This window comes from Crinia signifera, chromosome 6, assembly GCF_055691185.1.
Source record: "Crinia signifera chromosome 6, ASM5569118v1, whole genome shotgun sequence".
NCBI lineage: Eukaryota > Metazoa > Chordata > Amphibia > Anura > Myobatrachidae > Crinia > Crinia signifera.
The window spans coordinates 164869024-164886834 of NC_139222.1; the positions used below are offsets into that span (position 1 = coordinate 164869024).

The 17811-nt window shown below is 43.2% G+C and overlaps 1 protein-coding gene across 2 annotated transcripts; it reads left to right on the top strand.

Annotated features, from left to right (window-relative positions):
- The first annotated feature begins 1 nt into the window (after position 1).
- Positions 2-15807, top strand: NEURL2 (neuralized E3 ubiquitin protein ligase 2). 2 transcript variants are annotated; one of them, XR_014444526.1, is made up of 2 exons: positions 2-169; positions 15387-15807. XR_014444526.1 is itself a non-coding variant. In XM_083147901.1 (2 exons), the coding sequence occupies exons 1-2, from the start codon at positions 11835-11837 to the stop codon at positions 15500-15502; spliced, it is 828 nt and encodes a 275-aa protein (XP_083004027.1). In that variant the 5' UTR covers positions 11115-11834; the 3' UTR covers positions 15503-15807. The 2 variants fall into 2 exon arrangements, 1 of the variants encoding a protein (XP_083004027.1); XM_083147901.1 differs by lacking the exon at positions 2-169 and adding an exon at positions 11115-12546.
- The last annotated feature ends 2004 nt before the right edge of the window (positions 15808-17811 follow it).

Sequence of the window (17811 nt, forward strand, 5' to 3'; positions counted from 1 at the left end):
TGCCAGGAGCCGATGCAAAACTAAAACTTCCGGGAAGCTTTGCGCGTAGTTGCCTGATTTTAAACTGACGATGGATGAAAAGGATCATGGGATTCGTAGTCTGGTCCCTGCTCGCAATCGTGGGTGCAACTGCAAAGATTGGGGGCTGGAGGAAGCAGTAGTCGCTAAGGTGCACAACTGCACATTATTCCACACTGGGGATGCCGACTCCCCCTTCAGCTGCGGGGAGAACGGTGGGGGTTGTGGGCTAGACAGTCAATAGGTCGACACCAAAAAGGTTGACAGGAAAGTTCAAAATTAATTTTTCATTTTTTTTTGTCAATATTAAAATTTTTGTGTCAATGTTAATTAGTGAAACCTGTACCCTCACATGGCTCAGTAGTCCACTCAGATGGTAAAATATGAAAAAGTGCCCAAAAATGTGAGTATGGGTAAAAACTGGACCACGTCAAAACCCCTGGACCACCAGACCGGACATCAAACTGCATTTTGTAGCTTGTAGTAGCCTCCGGGGGTGTCCTGTCTGGGGGGCTGCCTGTGACACCTGTCACCAGGGAGAGGGGGGGGGGGGGAGAGGAGGGGAGAGAATAAAGCCTGGACCACAGGCTATCATTGATTTTATTATTTATTTATTAACAGTTTCTTATATAGCACCTACATATTCCGCAGCGCTTTACAGAGTATAGTTGAACATTCACATCAGTCCCTGCCCCAGTGGAGTTTACAATCTATATAATCTCCCCTTCCCCATGCATACCTCCCAACATGACCCATGCCAGGAGGGACACAATGCGCTGCTTCTGGACTTTCTTTTTTTTTTTTTTTTTTTTTTTTTTAAATACTTTTTATTGTAGTTTCAAAGTTTTTCATACAGTTGGCTTTACATAAAGACATTTTATCTTTTTCAGGTTATTCGTATGATACAACAATAAACTGTGGTACACACAACATTAACTCTCAATTGCACTTTTTGGTTCTGCCAGAGAACCTCATCTCAAGTTACAGTGAAAGGAGATCAACTCGAGTCTGTACATATTATATACTTTTCACTTTGTCTCTAAACATAATAAAGACTTATTCCTCTGTGGAACAATTTTCTTGACTGTTTTGTCTCCCTTTTTTTTTTTTTTTTTTAAATAAATCTTGTGTGGAATTGCACCAGTCATTATGTCTTCATGCTTCTACACATTATATAAAACATATTAATCATTTAAATTAGAATCAAAGTATAATTAATAGAGGGGGAGGGGGAAGTATTAGGGTGATATTGGGGGTCATTGGGAAGACTGACAATGGGGGGGGGGGGGGTAGATCTGGTTGTTTTGTTCAGATTCCACAGATACACATAGTAATTACCTAAACCCTGCATCTCCGCCTTGCCATAACAACATTAATTCAATCATCCTGCCAACTGCCGTTGGAGGAACCACGTGGTACTCTCGAACAGTTTTTGTATATATGCCTGGGTTTCTGCTTCATAACTTAATATCACAGTTTCCCATTTCTTGTAGAACTGTAACACACCCTGTTCTATGTTTTGTAACGCTGCCTGTCTTTCATATAATATTATGTCCAGTAGCATTCGCTTATATTCTGCTATGGATGGGGTCTGTTTCATTATCCAATACTTGAGTATTAGCTTTTTAGCCAAAGTAAGTAACACTGATAATGCCGGTATTATACTTCTCTTGTTTCTACCTAAGTCCCAGTCCTTAAAATATAGAAATAAGCATGGGGTTAGTTGAGCCTTAACTTTCACATTAAATATCTTATTTATATGAGTAATCAATTTGTGCCAGAAGGTTCTCACCTTCCTGCACTCCCAAAAATTATGTATAAAAGAAGCGCCCAACATACCACATTTTGGACATAACCCAAGGTCATCTGCCACGAAGTGGCTCCTTTGTTTCTGAGATATATAGGCACGATTTAAAAATTTCAGGTGAATTTCCTGTAGGGAGGAAGCCCTTAGATACCTTAAAGTATTAATATTATTCTTGAGTGCATCTTTGAGTTCAGGAGCTGTGGGGACCTCTTTTTTCCAAGATGCCTCCAGAGGAGTTCTCAGCTTCTCTACCTCACTCAATACCAGATTATTATACATATATCGTATTCTATACCCCATGACATTATGTGCGGATAACAGTGCAAGAACTGGGTCTGGGTGGTCTTCATTATCCCAAGCTTTTGCAATTGACTGAGCGAAATGCCTCACTTGCAAATACATATAAAAACTTTTATCTGTGATATCATATTTTTCTTTTATCGCTGAGAATACCATTACAGTTCCACCTGGATCGAATACATCTTTTACTGCCGATATACCTTTCAATTTCCATCTCACATAGTTGGCATTTTCTAGTCCTGGTTTAAAACAGGGATTTCCCCAGAGTGTAGTAAAAGGGGAGCTATCATGTCTTCTTCCTAATCTCTTATTTATAGCTAACCAAGATAAATACGTATTTTTAAAGAGGATTGATTCAAATATATGTGGTGGGATGGCTGATTTCGGAGCATGAAGTAGGGCTGCTGGGGAAAAAGGAGAGAATATGCTTTCCTCAAGTGCACGGTTGGTATACACTGACCTGCCAGTGAGCCAATCCGTTATATACCTGAAATGCGCAGCCTGGGAAAAATATTGTATGTTAGGAAGCCCAAATCCTCCCTCTGCTTTAGGTAAACATAATCTTGGAAGAGAGATTCTAGGCCTCTTCCCTGACCATATAAACTTTCTAAACATTGAATGGCATTTTAGTATGTCTTTCCTACTTAGCTTCAATGGTAACATCTGAAGTATATATGATAGTTTTGGGAATATTATGCTTTTTATTACTGTAATCCTGCCTAATAGGGATAAAGGTAATGATTGCCAATTATCTAGCAGGTTTGACATTTTGTTAAGGATGGGGTGTATGTTTATCTTATATAGTGCGTTATAGCGAAGCGGGATCTGGACTCCTAAGTATTTTAGTGAGGTTTGACAGATCTTAAATTTATTGAATAAAGGGTCAGTCATAAATGTCGTTATTTGGTCATTTAATGGGAGTAATTGTGATTTGTCGTAATTTACCTTAAATCCTGTGAACCTGCTGTACGTGTCTATTATTTGCATTATCTCAGGGATAGACTTACTTGGGTCAGAAAAAAATAACAATAGGTCGTCCGCAAATAAGCTTAATTTCAGTTCTGTGTGCCGTATTGATATCCCTTTATAATCCGTTGCTGCCCTTAGTTTGATTGCTAGCGGTTCAATAGACATTGCAAAAAGTAGTGGTGAGAGGGGACATCCCTGCCGGGTGCCCCTCCGTATTGGGAAGTTCGGGGAAAGGTAGCTATTAGCTAATATCTGGGATGATGCGTCACAGTACAACGCTTTGATCGCTGAAATATATTCCATGGGTATTCCAAAGTGGTTTAGTGTTTTGTAGAGATGGTCCCAGGTCACTAGATCGAACGCTTTCTCAGCGTCTAATGAGAGCAAGGCCTGCGGGTCAGTTGTTTTATTAGTTTGTACCCACTGCATTGCAGTCAGCACCTTTCTCACATTAACTGTCGAGTGCCTGCCCCAAATGAACCCCGTTTGGTCTACATGAATTATGGCTGGAAGTAACAATTTTAAACGGTCTGCTAGGATTTTGGTATATATTTTGTAGTCCGTGTTTAACAGGGAAATTGGCCTGTAAGAGGCAGGTTGTGTTGGGTCTCTTCCTGGTTTTAGTAGGATCTTTATGATGGCTGCATTAAAGTATTGGGGCAGGGGGGTACCTTTTAAAAATGAGTTAAACATATTTGCTAATGAGCTTACTATTTTGGGGGCTAACAGCTTATAATATTCATTTGTTAATCCATCGGGGCCGGGTGATTTGTTTAATTTTAGATTTTTGATTATATTTAGTATTTCCTCCTCCGTGATTGGTTTTGTGAGTGGATGTGCGTCTTCTGTTGAAAGTCTTGGGACTGATATTGAATCCCAAAAGGTCTTGCTAGCTTTTTCATCTATTGTGGGGTCAGCATATAGTGCGGAATAGAAGTCATGGAGGGTATTAGCTATGGATCGACCCGAACTTTGCAGATTTCCCTGAGAATCAGTCAGGGCAGTGATTATTGTTGGGGGGAATTGACCTTTGAGTAGTCCTGTCAATAATTTATTAGATTTATTACCTAAATTATGGTAGCGACTATGTGCCAGAAATGAGCGTCTTGTTTCTTGCTGTGACAATAGATTATCAAATAATTGCTTGTGATGTAAATATAGATTTTTATTTATTGTAGTGGGGTTCTGTTTGAATTGTTGATAGACTTTAGATAGTTCTGTCTGGGTATCCAGGTACAGCTTGGCCAATTCTTTATTGTTCTTCGCGCAGTATGAAATTATTTCGCCCCTTAAGACAGTCTTAGAGGCTTGTCAGAATGTTTGGCAAGCATTTGTTGCCATTTCTGCGTTTTCATGGGAATACACAGTCCAGGTGTGTTCTACCATTTCTTTAAACTTTTTGGAATTGGCCAGTCTAGCTGGATATCTCCATTGGATATACGGGCCCCTATCTACCTGTGAGTCCATGTCGACCCAGCATGTTGCATGGTCTGATAAACAAATAGGCTCTATTCCTGAATCCCTAATTTTTGGGAATAGAGTGGTTGAAACCAAAATATTATCAATTCGGGATAGCGTATCATGTACCTGGGAGTGGCATGAATACTCCTTCTCCAGAGGATGTTGTGCCCGCCATATGTCTGTTAAGTGCAGCTGCGTTAGTAAAAGGGGGATGCCCAGCTTTGGAGCAGATCTCCTACCCGGAGTGTGGGGGGCTCTGTCTAAATATGCAGAGGATACAGTATTGAAATCCCCAGCTAAAATTATGGGTTTGTCTGAGTATGGGGTCATAAGTTTAATAATTTTCCTAAAAAAATCAGCAGAGAAAACATTAGGTGCATATATATTGCATAAGGCATATCGAACAGCGTGTATTGTCGCATCTACTATTGCATATCTACCCTCAGGATCACTCTTAGTAGAGTGTATGGTCACCGGTATGCTCTTCTTTACCATTATAGCCACTCCTCGTGATTTTGTGTTGTATGGCGCTGAGGTCAATAAGGACCATCCTAATGTATTTAGCTTTAACATTTCTGTGGGGGATAGATGAGTTTCTTGGAGGAATGCTATGTCGACCTTCAATTTATTTAAGTATTGTAATATTTTTTTCCTTTTAGAGGGCAGGTGAAAGCCGCGTACATTAAATGTACCAATCTTTATCTGAGCCATCTTTTATGAAAGAGGGAGAAGATTGCAGTTAGATCATTGAAGAACAAGTAATTTAAAGTGTGTATTGGAGGTCGAGATAGGTGTTCATGCTCCATAAACAACCAGGGGAGGAGAGGGGAGGACATGACACAAAAGGGAAACACAAAAGGGCACAATGCAAAACATAAAGAAAATGCAAAAACAAAACAAAATTTGCAGGCACTGTAGGTTTTCTGATAAGAGTAAGAAGCAGCCATATAATCACTCCAATCATTTCCGCCTCAGCGCCTGCTTTAATTGAACCTATCTGACTTCCAGATAGCCAGACCGCCAAGTGGCTGCCTGGTTTTCCGTAGCCGGACCTAGTGTCCAGCCTCTAATTTACCTTTAACTTAACCGTGAGCAGTTGTGGCTCGCCCCAGCCTTATTGAACTAAGATGTAACTGCCGTTTTGGCTTTAACTGTCACATATATAAACTTTTGCCTAAAAGTAAGAAAAATATAACTTTAACTGTGTCCACCCTTAAGTCGAGTGAACCAAACATTAAATATGCATCGTCAACTGACACAATCTTGGTTTAAAAACCTGTGAGTCGGTATGAAATCGTGACATCATGGATCCTGGAAGAACTCAGTTCAAAGTCTTTCCTTTTGGCCTTTAGGTACTATGAATGAATGTAAGGCGTATAAAATTAAAGTCCATCGTTCATTTTAATCATAGTGTGGAGGCCAGTCAGCGATTTCCAGGTTTTTGTTGTTTTTACTCTTATGCTGTCTCCTCTGCTGCTACTCTTCTTCTTCTGGGGGGGAGGGGTTGAAAGCTTCCTGTGCTTCTTCCATAAGGAACTTGTCCGCGTCTTGGACAGTGGAGAAGTCTTTATATGAGTTTCCATAAAATAAGCGTAGACGGGCTGGGAACATTAGGGCAAATTTCTTGCCGTCTTGCACTAGTTTCGTGCATAGTGGGGAGAATTCTTTTCGTGCACGCAGGACTTCGGCCGAATAATCTTGGAATATTAAAATATTCTTAGAGTTCCATTGAAGGCGTTTCTGTTTGCGGTATGCGACCCAAATTGCTTCCTTATGCAGAAAGTTTAGACTTTTAAAAATGACTGGTCTTGGTCTGGGGTCAGAGTCAGCCCGCGGAGGTCCTAGCCTGTGTGCCCTCTCCACAATCATTCCATTGCATTGGTCTTGTATTTGTAATAATTCAGGGAGGGTTTGGGTGATAAAAGAATAAAGGGCCGGTCCTTTTATCGTCTCAGGAAGGCCCAAGATTCTAAGATTGTTACGTCTTGATTGATTTTCAAGACTGTCCACTTTGTTTAGCAGTTGATACTGAGTTTTCTGCATGGAGTCAGTGTGAGCCTTTATTTTAGCCACGTCTTCAAATACTTCCCCCAGCCTTTGCTCATTAGTGTTTACTTTCTTGACAATTTGTTTGATTTGGGACTTAATATCCTGCACTGCTTGGGTCATCTTAGCAGTGTGGGTGTCCATTATTGGATTTACAGTCTCTTGTACTGCACGCACAATATCTGCATAGGTGAGGGGTGCTGTCTGTGAGTGAGATGGCTGCCCCTGTGTTTGATCAAATAGATCTATTTGTGTGTCTAATATGGGACCTGCACCCCCAGCACTTACTGTGTCTCCTCTGTCCTGGAAAGAGAACTGCTGCAGGTCTGGTTTTTGTGCAGCGGCCATTTTGGGAGTACTCCTACTCCTTTGTGGGCGCCTGCTCTGGTCGTCCTTGGCGCTGCTGGGGTCCAGGAGCCGGTTCATCTGGGCTCTTATGGCTGGTGGGGTTAGGTCTGCCAGTCAGGGGGTTGCCGGTGGTATCCGCTAGGCACTGCTGCTGTTATTACGAAGCGCGCGGCACCTCGGGTGACGTCACACGCCAACACCGCCGGAGCGCTTTCTATCAGGGGGTCTCTCACCCGGCAGCCTAGTGATGCGGCGATCGCCTCGGAGGCTGCGGCGGCTTCTACAGAGTGTCCGGCTCAAGGGGTCGGGTTGTTGAGGCGTGTGTGGCGGCGGTAAGGCTATGTTGTGCTGGGGCGGCCACGGAGCTCCCGTCCACACGTCCTCTCACATCCCCGCCGGAACCGGAAGTCTCTGGACTTTCTTTTTAATGTATGATTGCCATCACCTATTTTTGAATAGGTTAACTAATAAGAACACTGGCGTAACTATAGTACCGCAGCCCCCGCCACCGCGGGGGGGGGGGGGGGCGCTGTGCATATGGGGGCGCCGGGGGCTGCGGTGCTATAGTTACACCTCCCCCCAATCCCCCGCAGGCTTACCTATTTCGCTGGTCCCAGCGTCTCCGTTCTTCTGCTGAGGACCACCACAAAATGGCCGCCCCCATATAGCACACAGTTCTCTGAAACTGTCTGCTGTACGGGGGCGGCCATTTTGTGGTGGTCCTCAGCAGAAGAACGGAGCCGCCGGGACCAGCGCGAAAGGTAAGGCTGCGGGGGATTGGGGGGTTTGAATGGGCGGCGGGGGGCGCCCAAAACGTAGCTACGCCGCTGAATAAGAAGGATGCTTCACCACAGCTGATGGCAATCATACATTAAGAGGAAAGTCCAGAAGCAGAGCATTGTGCCCTTCCTGGCATGGGTCATTGGGAAGTATGCCCATGTCCCCGGTGAAAGCTATCAGAGGGACTAATCACTTTCTATTTGATTTAGAATATAATCCAAATCGAATAGAAAGTGACCCTGAATGTCACAGTGTTAGCCGCATTTGATCCAGTTTTGATCCCGATGCAGGGTTCCAAGGCATCAGGATTGAAAGCAGAAGTAAACTGTGCAGGAAAGTCTATTGCTAGATCGAAAGGAGGGCCCGCTCCCACCCCTGCTCACCATCCCTCTCTCCCTGCTGGGTTGATATTGACAGCCGCCACATTGCACCATGTGTACACATCTTAACATGTCGCCTTAGGGGTCATAGAATTGTGCGCATGCACAGTAGCATATAATCGCTCAACGATGTGGACATTCACATTCTGTGATTTGAGTGTACTTCTGAATTAGGCCAAGTGTCTGATTGTGTGAGCAATGTTTTTGTTATTGCCAGAAGTTTGAGGTTGTTTGCGAAAAAGAGGTAAAGAGTTTATGTTAATTTGTTACAGACAGAGCGAGGGTGATGGGAGGCATGTGATGTTTATAATACACCTTTCACACCACACTTGTTAAATGGTATATTGACGTTTTTTTTTTACATTTCAAAACGTTTAAGGCTGCAGTGAGAAAGCGACAGAGTTGATTTACCGTTTAAAGATAACCAGTATTTCAAAACGTTTAAAAAGCAGAGTCCTACATGTTTCAGAGCCGTTTGTTATGCAGTGAGAATGGCTCTGAAATGGTATTTAGTAAAAACAACAGATTACAGACCTGTGATAGGCTGTACCCTGCATTCTGCCTTGAAACGTGTTCAGGGGATTAAACGGGTTGACTGATGTGAATGGTACTTAAACGGTATTTAAAACTGTGATTACTGCAATGTGAAGGCTCAGACCCGTTTTAAATACCGTTTAAAAATACCGGTTTTTGAAACGTTTTGGCAGTGTGAAAGCGGTATTGGTGTAAACAGAGGAGTTAATTATTTGATATCAACAAAGCACATAAATGTTTTTACCTTATAATGGGCCCAAATGCATACCTGCCCTACACTCAAGATTTCAGCGGGACAGTCCCGATTACCGGGTTCTGTCCCGCTGTCCCACCCACGGCCGGAGGCGTCCCGCTGCGGGGGGGGGCAGTTGGGAGCCCTCCCAATTTAACAGAATAGACGCTGTGCGCATGCGCACAGCGTCTATTCCCGGCCGAAAACGGGGAAGTGGCTCATTTGCATAAGCCGCGCCCCTCATTTACATAAGCAGCGCCCCCTTTTTAAGCCTGAAATTGAGAGACCTGCACCTATCACTTATGTACACATTTATCCATGTTTTAATGTAATGAGAAAAGTAAATGATTATGGGTTAATTATAAACCAACAGTCTTTAGAAAAGTATCTCAGACATACTGTTGATAATTTACTAAGATGAATACACCTGAAATAGGTGTATACGTAGGCAGTCGTATTTTTGGCATATTCTATGTCCGCAATATGTCTATATGTATTCTTTTGACATGCGTATTAGTATTCCTTATCAGGATACGACTGCATACACCACTGAAATAATATACGTAGGAATCCTCCTTATTTTAAGAACCAGCACAGGGCCCAACCAGCCAGCAGGGTAATGCCACAGCCAGAGGAAAATTATATTAGTTCCCTTAGCCAAAGCATTCACCCCCTGACCGGTCAGCCCTCAGGATTAACCCTGCCTGGGTGAAGCCCAGGCCTGTCCACGGTGGGCACCGGGCTGATGGCATTGGTGTAAAAAATATTTAACTATTGGGTTCTGCTGTGGAACTATGAGTCCCAGCAAGCCTTCCCTGCATACTGGGACTTGGAGAACCACAAGTCCCAGCATGCATGGCATTAATGGAAATGCTGGGACTCTTAGTTCCACAGCAGAACTAATAGCCAAATTAAAACACACACACCTGAAAAGTATAACTTACACAAACACCCCATACACACTGATACTTACCTACAGTATCTTGACCCGAAGAATCAGTCCCCTGTCCAGTAGTATCCTAGTTAGGGTAGAAGGAAATTATACTTACGAGGCCATATTACATGGATTGCATCCTCTTTGTACCTGTTAGCATCCCCGTACTTGGCAAAATGAAAAAGCGCAGGTGTACCCGTATCCAGGACTAAAGGTGCCCATACACGTTACAATTATTGTATCCAATATTGGATACAATATCGCATCTCTTCGCATCTCGCTTTTGCGATAAGATGAGATGTAGTACAAAAAGTATGTGCTTGACATACTTTTTGTACTACATCTCATCTTATCGCAAAACCGAGATGCGATATTGTATCCAATATTGGATACAATAATTGTAACGTGTATGTGCACCTTAACTTACATTCGGCGCTTCTCACCATGAAGTACACTATTGGCCTCCTAGCGGCCAATCTGGAGCTGAGTTTTGCCTTGGCTCCTGATTGGCCGCTGACTGATCCATGCAGGCTGACGATTCATATTTGTATTTAGCGGCCATATATAAGATGGTTGCAACCATCATTGAACACTTGTCAATGTGTTAGAAAAAAAGAAAAGAGAAAAAGGAATAAAAAAAAAAAAAAAATTCAAATGGAAATTCAGATGGATTAAAAACAAGTGTCTTACTTGAACTGTCTGGCCAGACAAATAAGGGTACCCTCTCTAGGACCTGTTTGATGGTGTCTCCTGGTTGTTTATAATGGTGCAGTAATTACAAGCACCATTTGCCAGGCTGGAGGTTTCTTTTTCCTTTTTTTGTGCAGGTACCAATGAGAGCCTCCTTGTATTCCAGAAAAGATAATATAATTATGCGTTTCCCCACCTCCTTTATGGTATTAGTGGCTTCTTCAGATCGTGGTGTTTCAGTATATGGTTGTGTTTTCAACATTACTAACCAGTTGGACCCAGTCATCATCATCATCATCATCAATGTACAAACAGGGTTATTATGTCACCTGTAAGTCAGACCCCACCAGACAACTACACTTGCAACCTTCCATTGGCTATTGTAGTTGCAATCGCAAGCCAACGCGTTTCGAAGCTAGCGTGCTTCTTTGTCAAGGATGCATTGCTATTTCCAGCTTCTGCTTTTATGCCGGCTGGAAGGGATTTTCTTGACAAAGAAGCACGCTAGCTTCGAAACGCGTTGGTTTGCAAGTGGGAGAGCTGAACCGCCGAAGACGCTACACACACTGACCGGAAGCCAGCATTCTGTCGGAGAGGACCGTCAACATCTAAACACGCGAAAGGAAGGTAAAGTTAGGGAAAGTTAGAAGGAAATACCTCCTAGCGTACCGATAACGGACCACCCACAGACTCAAGCAACGGCACCGCAGCACCCACCACTAACCCCGCAAAAAGAGCTGTAAACATTGAATTTCCTTGCAAACATGGTGAAATATTTTTAAGCATAAATCCACGTTTTTGTTTTTTTTATACAAGAACGGCATGCACATAATAATTTTAGACACTTAACACATAATGAAACCCTCTATTTGTTTTTTCTTTCAGATATATTTATTATATTGAGCAGCTAAGCGCAGTACACACTTTTTTTCATTTTGCCATTGGGTGATGAGCCTGATAACTGCATAGGCATGCACCCAGCTTTAGACAATGAAATCACATCGGATTGCCTGCAGTATCTTTTTGAAAATGCTACTTCAATACCCAGCATTTATTAATAAATCCTATATTATCTTTATTGCAGTGCAGATCCTTTATCTTGCATGGAAGCAATAGTTACAGGGTGCTGCAGTACTAGTTACTTTGCCAGATAACGGATTTCAGCTGGTAGCCTGATTCAGTTCCAGCTCTCTGTTCCTTGTCTGTAATTTGAGATTTGAAAGGTGTTAGGCTGCTGTACTTTCCCTATATGGAACTCCAGTATACTTCCTGCAGCTGTCCCTGGGACAGATGACACAGACACGCTGGTCGTTTTTAAAAATAGCCTAAGGGTGCATGTCATATGAGCTATGTGCTGAAGCAATGGCCGTCCAGAGCCAGCCTTTTACATGTTTCCACACAGTCCACGGTACCAACGTTCGTATCGACTCATCAGGTACACAAGCTACCCGAGTAGAAAGCTTTGCTAATGGCATCTGCTTCAGTCGAGAGCCACTGGAACCTGGCCAACTGTTTTTGGTGGAGATTGAGGAGAAAGAAATGGGCTGGTGTGGTCACCTAAGAGTTGGCCTTATGGCCAGAGATCCTCGCAGCTTGGACATAGTACCGGAATATTCACTACCAGACCTGGTAAATCAAGGGGAAAGCTGGATATTTGCTATAACTCGGAACCATAACAAAGTATTGCCAGATGATGAAGAGGACAGTTCTAGCTCAGGAAAGGGTTTTTTGTCAGACCCATACCTAAAAGTGGGAAAGTTCAAAATTCCCCGTGACAAACTATTTGCACGAAGTAGGCCGGGACGCTTCAGTCACATTCTGGATGATTTGTATAAGACCAATGTTTTGCCACCTACAGCCCGCAGAAGCAGGATTGGGGTGTTGTATGAACCCCAGGCAGATGGCACCTGCAATATGCACATCATTATTAATGGAGAAGACATGGGTGCCAGCGCCCGTGGAATACCAGGCATGCAACCTTTATACGCTGTTGTTGATGTCTTTGCCTCCACCAAAAGTGTTCGAGTGATCCAGTTAGAATATGGATGTATGTATCATATTCAGCAGTCTGCTGGAGTCGTGGTTAGACTTGGGGGTTGGGTGACATTTCAACATAAGACAAAACTACGTACTGCAGAGATTCCAACAATTAGCCACATAGCACTTACACAAGCGGATCACAGCAGCCCATCTACACATTACATGCTCAGGGAAAAAGCAGAAAACAGATAATTCTGCTTTTCATTTAATAATTGTCCATATGACCAATCTGTCCTAGTTTTCTGAATGCACAGCTGACCTCTATTAACTGCTAATCATAGACTGTTCTACAGTAAAACATCTATTTAGGTCACATGAGTTCTGTAGACATTACCAAAAGCTCCTATCATGTATGCTTTCATTATTTAATTTGATAGTCTTTTTCTGTTCCCATAAGCAGTACTGAGAGCTGTGCTGTAGTTCTAGTCTTGATGCAAAATGTACTCTATTAAAGTAAGATTAAATGAGTTCTACTGAAGATCGGATGTTGCACATACTGTACTGTAGCAGCCAATTACATTCTACTTAATTATTTAGCACCTTCTAGAACATAAAATCTATAATATGATTGGTTGCTAAGGGAAACATCCCATCTTCAATAGAATGTTGATAAATGTACCCCAAATTGTAGTAATCATATGCAAATCAGTTCATACTAAACCACCTTGCATTAAACACATTTTAAAATAACTAATAACTTTACCACTGAATGTCTAAACTAAAGCTATTAATTCAGTACAAAATGTTTATTTTTGCTCATTTTTAATATTATTGTATATATTTCTAGACTCTTAAAAGACCAGATGTACTAAGTTTGAAAAATGATAAAATGGAGAGCGATAAACCACCAGCCAATCAGCTCCCAATTGCCATGTTACAGTCTTTGAAAAAAGACAGGTAGGAGCTGGTTGTTAATTACTCTCTATTTTATCACTTTTCAAGCTTATTACATCGGGCCTAAAGTCTATAGGGGGTTATTTACTAAGATGGGATTTCTATTGAAGATGGGATCAAAATTTATTTATTTGTTTAGTGCCTTCTGGAAGATAATAGATAGAACTGATTGGTTGCCCTTAGCAACATCCCATCTTCAATAGCATGCCCATCTTAGTAAATAAACCCTTATAAATAATGTATAGGCTACATATGCAGTTCCTTCTAAGCAATGGAGATCAAAATCATTTTTGATGAGCTGGAAGATAACTAGTGGCAGTTATCTTATTTGAGAATGCCAACTTGTATAACGGTTTCCTGTACTGCAATTTCTTTTAACTATGGGCAAGATTCAGTAAAGCAAATACATTTTGTTTCTGTGAAAAAAAAAACATGTTGGCTATGCAAAGGGAGCAAATATATTTACAGTATATTGTTTTTCAGCAGGGTAAATACTGGCTACAGGCGTTCCTTGGCCATTGGGAGGGAGGGCCTCTGACGTCAGCAGCGCACCACCTTCTCCCCACGGTCATCGCAGCACCGAGTAAGTCCTGGCTTACTCGCAGCTGCGAACAGAGGGGGAAACCATGCAATAGTGAGTGATACTGAATGGTTTTAGGTGTGGTATAACACCTTAACAGTCGGGAGACTCAGACAATCATTAGGCCGATGCTGGGATACGTACTGCGGTGACTTAGACAGTGGGGTGAGCGCAAGGAAGCCCCTTGCAGGCTTGCTGTGCTCGCCATGCTGCAGGCAATGTAGGTGGTAGCCTGTTGGGTGGCGGTGTGATGAAGACGGGAGCCACATTGCTGCCGGAAGCCAGGTGGGCAGGCTGCTTGTCCTGGAGCGGGCAGGATGCAACAGACGCAGAGGGAGAGCAGCGTGACCAGTACAAGATGGGCTGTGCGGCCTGTGCAGCATGACCTCTGAGCTTGTCACGCTGCACAGAGCCGCACTGGCGGGGACAGGAGAAGCCAGGCAGCGTCTGAGCACCCGCTCAAAGGCTGACCAGCATTAGACTGCCCATGCGCTGTCTAATCCCGAATTCCCGGGATTGGTAACTCCAATCCCGGGATTGAAATCCCAGCGTTTGGGGGCCAAATCCTGGGATCCCTCAGATCCCAATCCTGTGATTGGCCACCCTATTTCCAGCCCAGCAATCAGGTCTGAATCAGGCCCTATGTCCCATATGTAAAGTTTTCAGTTGGAGCTAAAGCAATTTATATGCACAGGTATTCCTATTCTGTTTTACTAGTGATTATTGATGTGGGATATATTAAGGTACTTATGTAGTAACTGGGCTGCCGATTTTGAAATCGGGTCCATCGCATCGCATCGCACCCGACCATATCGCATGCGATGCGATGCGATGGACCCGATTTTTCCATAGGATTCAATGTTAAAATGGACTGAGTCCATTTTAACATGGAATTCAATGGGAAAAGGGGTCCTTTTCATACCCCTACTATCCAAGTGGGCATGGAGTTGGATATAAACCTGTGGCGAGCGTAGCGAGCCACCGAGCCCGAAGCGTGGCGAGCGTAGCGAGCCCCGCGAGGGGACACAGAATACCGTCCCCTCGCCACGCTTCGGGCTCGGTGGCTCGCTACGCTCGCCACAGGTTTATATCCAACTCCATGCCCACTTGGATAGTAGGGGTATGAAAAGGACCCCTTTTTCCCATTGAATTCCATGTTAAAATGGACTCAGTCCATTTTAACATTGAATCCTATGGAAAAATCGGGTCATCGCATCGCATCGTATGCGATGCGATGCGATATCGTATCGCATCGCATCTGATTGTATGCCTTAACTTAAGGCATACAATCAAAAAATCGGCAGCCCAGATACTACATAAGTACCTATATTAATTATCATGATTATAAACATTGTTGTTGTTTTTTTCTCCAGTTCCATCCCTGCAAACATTGTGTCGTCTAGTCATACAGAAACATATGATCCACAGACTGGGCATTGATTGGCTAGACCTGCCACAGTTATTAAAGAATTTCTGTAAATTTGAGTGAAAAACACAAGGGCTCGCTACTTTACACAGCAACAGATACAATAAGAAATAAAGTGAACCAAACAGGAAAATTTGGGTGCAAGCAACAGCAATGGTGCTTCAATACATATGCAAGAGGGCTGCCCTACTACAACTAGTGGACTCCACTAATAAGAGCTACCTACTGCAGCCAGAACTATATGGCAATCCACTTGCCTGGGGGCTCTTTACTACAACCAGAGCCATGCATTCTACAATAGAGCCTGAAAGCTCCCTACTACAATCAGTAACATAAATACTACAATACACTTACCTGCCAGCTCCTTACTACAATGAATACTGCAATCCCCTTACTACAACCAGAACCATGAATACTGCAATCCACTTGCCTGGTGACTCCTTACTACAACCAGAACAATGAATACTACAATCTTCTTGCCTGGCAGCTACTCACTACAACCAGACCCTGCCTGGCATACTTACTACATCCTGAACAATCCATACTACAATCCACTCACCTGATGACCACCACATTGACCTAAGCAACATCTACTACAACAAGAACCATACATACTGCCGTCAAGTCTTCTGAGGACCCCTTAATATCACCAGAAACATGCCTATTGCAATCAAATAAGTTGAGGGTACCTTACTATAACATGCTCTAAAGCAGGCATGCCCAACGTTGGCCCTCCAGATGTTTTGAAACTACACATCCGAGCATGCTTTGCAATAGTTTTAGCATTCTCTAATAGCAAAACTGTGGCAAAGCATGCTGGGATGTGTAGTTTCAAAACATCTGGAGTGCCAACGTTGGACATGCCTGCTCTAAAGCAATCCACCCATATGAGGGCAATAATGATATACATAGAGGTACTATATATACAATGCGGGTGGCGAGGGGGGTTTGTACGGTGAGGATGGGGTTTTTTTTTGGTGAGGAAAAGCCATCCTCTCCTTCCAAACCCCCTCGCCATATTCAATATTTGGGAGAAATCCTCGTTGTCAGAGCACGGTGAGGATCCCCTTAAATGGTGAGGTTCAGCGCAAATGCAGTGAGCACGCTGCATTTTGTGGTGAGCCCTGCCGTTTTGATGGCCACACTTGCCGTTTCCACTTTGCCTCAGGGAATAGGCAAAGTGGAAACGGCGAGTGAAGGGGAGGGCATTGAATACTGCTCTCCGTATAGCTCGCTGTCAGGGCTCGCCGCCCGCATTTAATATATCTCATAATGCAATCCACTCAATTATGACTCCTTACTATAAGGCAATATACTCATATAATGATTATCTACTGCAAAACACTGTCATAATCCATTCATCTGAGGACTAACTACTGCCTCTATATGCATACTATAATTCATTTTTGGACTGCGCCACTGCAAACCGAACCATGCATACTATAATCTTCTCACTTGAGAATTATTTATATCAACTATAATCTTTCAGACTATTGACCATTCATTGGAGATGACCTGCTGTAACTAGAACCATGCCTGCTGCAATTTATTCATCTAAGCACTATCTACAAATTCACCTGAGAAGTACCTGCTGTAACTAGAACCATGCCTGCTACAATACACACAGTTGGCAGCTAATAATACAATCTACTGCACTCACCGGAGGACTTCTAACTGCAACCAGAAACTTGTTGCTATAATTCATTCACCTAAGGTCTACCTACATCAATTTGGAACATGCATATTACAAACCACTTACTTTAGGCCTTCTAACTGTGACCATAACCGTGCGTACTGTAATAAACTTACTGTACCTAAGGACTGCCGCTGCATCCAGGAGCATGCATACTAAAATCCAGTTAAAATTACTGTATGCTTTTACAGAATTACTGTGCTCCAAATCAAACAAATAACTGGATTATAAAATACAATTAATACTGGAAACAAAATAAACCTACAAATGTTGTTTACAAATAAATGTGAAAAAGGCCATTTAGCTTTTATATATTTACTGCACTTATTAAATATTAGTAATTAATCCCTATTGTATATTATGGACCGATTTGTTTTGAAGATGGCAGGAGGGAGGGAGCAGCAGCAGACGCTGCCGATGTCACTTTGAAGGCAGGAGGGAGCAGCGGCACGGGGCGGGGGGGGGGGGGGGGGGGGCAGGAGCAGCAGCCGCTGTCACTTGGAAGGGTGCAGGGAGGGAGCAGCGTCTGGAAGGGGGGGGGGGGGGGGGGAGCAGCAAGGGAATCCTTCTGCCGCTGTCCTCCCTGGAGCTGACCTCCTGCGACCAGCAACTATTAGGGTGTACACACGGGAGCGCTCAGCGACCATATTCCCAGCTGTTTCAGCCAATATCGCCCCCG